Source organism: Arachis hypogaea, chromosome 12 (genome assembly GCF_003086295.3).
Source record: "Arachis hypogaea cultivar Tifrunner chromosome 12, arahy.Tifrunner.gnm2.J5K5, whole genome shotgun sequence".
Lineage (NCBI taxonomy): Eukaryota > Viridiplantae > Streptophyta > Magnoliopsida > Fabales > Fabaceae > Arachis > Arachis hypogaea.
Window position 1 is genome coordinate 109,769,039 of NC_092047.1, and position 4,937 is coordinate 109,773,975.

At 40.3% G+C, this 4,937-nt stretch overlaps 1 protein-coding gene across 1 annotated transcript; it reads right to left on the reverse strand.

Annotated features, from left to right (window-relative positions):
• Positions 1 to 1,830: 1,830 nt before the first annotated feature.
• Positions 1,831 to 3,886, reverse strand: LOC112730525 (uncharacterized). Its single transcript, XM_025780605.1, has 3 exons — positions 2,678 to 3,886; positions 2,281 to 2,304; positions 1,831 to 2,217 (listed from the first exon to the last, which is right to left on the reverse strand). The coding sequence occupies exons 1-3, from the start codon at positions 3,884 to 3,886 to the stop codon at positions 1,831 to 1,833; spliced, it is 1,620 nt and encodes a 539-aa protein (XP_025636390.1).
• Between the last annotated feature and the right edge of the window lie 1,051 nt (positions 3,887 to 4,937).

Genomic DNA, 4,937 nt, shown 5'->3' on the forward strand with positions numbered 1-4,937 from the left:
AGAGCATCGGGTGTTCCACAGTGGTGTGGGTGTGGGTGCCGCCCTGTTCTTCGGTGGTCCATAATAGAGGCTAACCCTAACAAGCTATTCTTTGGGTGACCTAACTATAATATTAATGGTAAGAGGTGGTGTGGTTTGTTTGTCTGGGCTGACATTGGAGAAGAAGACCTCAGAGGAAGGGTAATTTTTACTATGGATGGTGACCAAGTTAGAGTGGATTTGGCTTGGAAAATTGAGAAGATAGAGGTTGAAGTTAGAACCCAAAAAATGTACATTTTAGTTTTGGCTTCGTTTATAGTATTTGTTGTTGGTTTTATGTTGGTAGTTAAAGCTTGAAGATGAGTTTGTGTTACTATGTTTAGGGTTAATGTGTAGTAGAAGAAAGAAAAATTCCCATTCTCAAATTTTTTAGTTGTTTTCTGTTATTCAATGAAATTGTTGAAAAATTGTAAAAAAGAAATCTGAAGCAGCATAATTGAAGCTGGAACAAATTGTCATAATAATAATAACCATATCAATAAGTTTTAATAAAAGTAACAATAATCCTGCCATATTAATGACAACTCTCCCAGACAAGTAAAGAGTAGTTCTAATTCCAAAATACATCCTAGTTAAAGGATACAGAGTGCCATCATTGTCATATTGTATTCAAATATATTAAAAGTCTACTGCCATAAATTCAGCCCACAAAACAAAAAGTATGATTCACAAAAAGATTCACAGTTTCATCCAAAACAAGCTGCACAGATCAGGTACATCTTCATTTCTTCTTTCTTGGTGGCTTGAAGCCAGGTGTTGGGACAAATTTTAGGAAGTTGGCCAGTCTGAAAGATGTGGCTGAGCTTGCTCCTTGTAGTGGATCCATAGTGACCGATCCTGATGGTAGTGTGGAGGACCTCCTTCTGGTCTGCAACTTGGATGGCCTCGCAGGTGGATCTTGTTTCAGTAGGACATAAATTTAGTTGAATGTGCACAATAATTTTAACTATGAGTTGTGAAACTAAATGCAACTACCTCTTGACTATGTTGGGACTGTTGTGCATCGGAGTAGTTTGGCTGGGAGAGGTCGATCTCAACCACCTGGCCATCAACTGGTGCAGGTGCCTGAGCAGGGACTTCTGGAGCAGCTTGAGAAGGTGCTTCTGGAGGAGCCTGAGCAGGTGCATCTGGAGGAGCTTGAGTAGGTGCTTGAACAGCATTTTCTTGTGCATTGGGCTTTGCCTTAGCAGCAGCGGCAACTGCAGCTGCATCAGCAAAAGCTTGAGCAACATCAGTTGCTCTCTTTTTTGGACAACTACTCTTTGTGTGTCCCTTCTGTAGACAGTATCTGCAAGTAAATGGTTTAAGTTGTCTCTTTAGAGTCCTAGTCACCTTAGATTTCTTGCTTCCTCCATTATCCTCATCTGCATTCTTTCTCCTTTTCTTTGTCAGTGGTCCGGTCTTCTTCTTTTTCCTTAGAACTTGAGGTCTATTATACTCAGATTTTTTCCAAAGAGATTGTCTAGGCAATGGATTTACATAATGTGCATAAGTGTCTCTATATGCGTCCATAGTGAGCCACTTATGACAGAAATCTTCAGGTCTCTTATTCACCCTTGCAAGTGCTGCACACGCATGCACACAGGCCATTCCTGAAGTAATTAACAAAGTAATGTGTTATTAAAGTATTTAATAATTCGCAAATACGCAGGTCCTAAAGGCTGGTTAATTACCTGTTAACATCCAAAATTGACATGTGCACAGTCGCTTGCCCAAATCCACTACCATATTAGTTAGATGACCATGCACTTCAAACTTCTCATACTCATCATCCCAAGTCCAGATTGGCATCTAACTTTTAGGCTCCTTCCTGATCTTGTCCAACCTACTTTGAACCATTGGTGGTAGCTTTCCCACATGTTTGGCTAACTTAACTTTGTTTTTAGTGATTGTTCTCATGACAAACATTCTGACCTCCTCAAGTAGCGTGATGATTGGCTTGGCCCTTGCTTCCTTAATTCTTGCATTAAAGACCTCGCATGTGTTATTACAGATATTATCAAGTTTAGGAGCATGACTAAATGCTGACTTTGTCCACGAGTCCATAAGCCACTTGTTCAGGTAATTCCAAGCCTCTTCATTAATTTTCTTAATCTTCTTCATATTGTCAGAGAAATCTTGATAAGTGGTTGATCGTGCGCATTCCCAAAGTAACCCCTTTAACTCTAAATCCTTCCACTGCTTGTTAAAATTTATTCATAAGTGCCACACGCAGAACCTATGGTGGACATGAGGCATTACCTCCTGGACTGCAGAAAGCAGGCCCTGCATATGAATGAGATACAATTTGTGATACGTAATAGTCCCTGAGATTCAATTCGTGACACGTAATAGTCTCTGAGATACAATTCGTGATACATGATAGTCCTTGAGATACAAATATTAACCCATAATAGTCCCTAACATTTGTTTAATGAACCTGAAGTGGTCCCCTACATTGAAATCGTTCCCTATTTTTGTCCCTATGTCATATTACCAATAAAGAATAATACTGTACACAAATATTTCTCTCAGTCAGTACACAGCTGTTCAGACCAACATGTCAACATCTTAACGAACAATTTACCTTAACTAGCAATAGGCTATACGTTAACAACTGTTGTAATAATAGAGTATACTATGAAAGGGTAGGGTTTACCTTTTGCATGTTACTCATGAAGCACCATTTGTTTTCTTTATAGTCTCCGAGGTCCTCATGGAGTAGCTCTAGAAACCACCTCCAATTCTCCGTGTTCTCGATATCTACAATTGCCCATGCTATAACATAGATGTGATGATTTGCGTCCTGACCCACTATGGATAAAATCTGGCCTCCAGTTTGTGTTTTAAGGAATGCCCCATCTAAACCAATCAGTCGCCTACACCCTGCCTTAAAACCATTCTTGCATCCACTAAGACATACATACATCCTCTGAAAGATCACCTCTCCATCTGGTTGTGGGATGGTTCCAATTCTAACTGTTGAACCCGGATTACACTTCAAGAGTGTTTTTCTGTAGTCCCTGACCATTGCATACTGGGCCTTCTCATCTCTATACACCACAACTCTAGCGTCTGCCAAGGCTCTAGAAATTGAATTCTTATTTAACACCAGATCACACTTAGACTTGAAGTAGACAGCTGCCTCACATTGTCTGAAGTGAGGATATTTCCTAACCTTCTTCACTAACTTGCTAGTCAACCAGTTCCTATTTGCAGTTCGGTTGGTGGCTTCTCTAGCACATGTGTGGTCGTCATTGAAAGTTTTTATCTGCCAACATGTCTCCTCATGATCCCGTGAGGCATATACCACCCACTTGCACTCCTCAACCTTACAGACAGCCCTGCATCTCACAGCATCGTTCTTAATAAATTGAATATGCCTACCTTCTTGAATTGTAAACTCTCTCACTGCCTCTTTAAACTCGGACTTTGTATTAAACTTCATCCCCACCTCAAATTTTAAATCACCGAACCGAATACCATCTCTAAATACTGGGAATACATCATTTGGCTCTTCTTCAGAAAATTCATCTTCCGAAGGAAGAGGAGTCTTCATTTCCTCCAAGTGCCAAGAGTTGGCCCCATCAGACTCTGCTCCAGGATCCAAAGCATTGTCCAGGTTTTCATCTCCTGTGACAGGGACTTCTAAGAAACTTAAGTCCACCTCACACTCCTCATCATCCACCACCAATGCATCATCATCGTTAAGAAACTTTCTCTTAGACTTTGCTAGTCCTTCAGCAGGTGCATGCTTCAACCCAGACTCTCTTCTCTTGGTCTCACATTTTTTTTCCAACGACATCATCATCACTTGAACTATCATCTGTCCCAGGATCATATGAACTGTCCTCTGTGGTGTGTTCATCTTCAGAAGAAGACAACCTCAGCACTTGTTTTTTTCTTGTCATTTTGCTGTACCTTCCTCACTTTTGAAGCAGACCTTGTGCAATAGGTTTTAGTAGTGATTTTGGGATTTGGATTTAGTTTGGGCTTGGACACAGAATTCCGGTTGGGCTTGGGCTTGGGCTTGGAGGAATTCTTCGGGTTGGCATTGGCCTTGGAGGATGATGTAGTATTGGATTTCGGATTTGGGTTGGCATTTGAATTGGGTTTAGCTTTTGGGATAACTGGATGAGTCTTGCTAACATGCTTTGCAGTAGTAGCTTGGCTAGGATTAGAGTTGGATGTGGTAGTGGAATTATATTTTTGGGTGTTCGGTTATTAGCACCAGGATCTGTTGGTTCTGTGCTTTTGGGTGGTGAGGTATTATGCGTTGGTTCATTGTTGTTGGTGAATGGAGTCTCATCAGTAGGGACAGTGGGTATATTAGTTTGGTTTGGGATCTTGTCTTGTAGGGGTTCATTGTCAGGTTCATCACTAACCTCTCTCAAATCATCATGGTCACCCTCAACATACACCACAATCTCATTTCCCTCAAGAATTTTTGGTGTTGAAACTGCATGCTCAAAGTAAACATCAACCAGCCCATCATTCTTTTCACCCATGAAACACATCTCTCTCAACTCATCATCACAATTCAAAGCTCTTAACCCACTATCTAAACTCCTCCCAGGAACATGCCACCAACATTCTCCTATCCTATCATATCCTAGTTCTTTATATAATAATTTCTAACCCAAAAAATATCTAAAGTATCTACATCAATGTCACCAACGCATGCCTTCTTATCAGGAGAATATATAGTCATCCCGTTTTCATCTTTCTGAAACTTTTTCCCATGATGGAACATAATATCTAAGTGCACATCCATCTGCATGATTCAAAAAAATTTCTTTTCAGCACCAGTTCCACACAATGATCCCTTTAAGATAGTTTTTATCAACTACATTCATACATGACAGAGAGATATATCAAAATAAAACACATTTATCCACCATCGGAACAGAGCATGAAGA

Excerpts from the sequence above, each read along its gene's own strand:
- LOC112730525 (XM_025780605.1), bottom strand. The coding sequence starts at position 3,886 with ATGAACACACCACAGAGGACAGTTCATATGATCCTGGGACAGATGATA. Across the intron at positions 2,305-2,677 it reads TCATGAGTAACATGCAAAAG|GGCCTGCTTTCTGCAGTCCA; the intron begins GTAAACCCTACC and ends ATTCATATGCAG. Across the intron at positions 2,218-2,280 it reads TGCTTTCTGCAGTCCAGGAG|TGGAAGGATTTAGAGTTAAA; the intron begins GTAATGCCTCAT and ends TTTAACAAGCAG.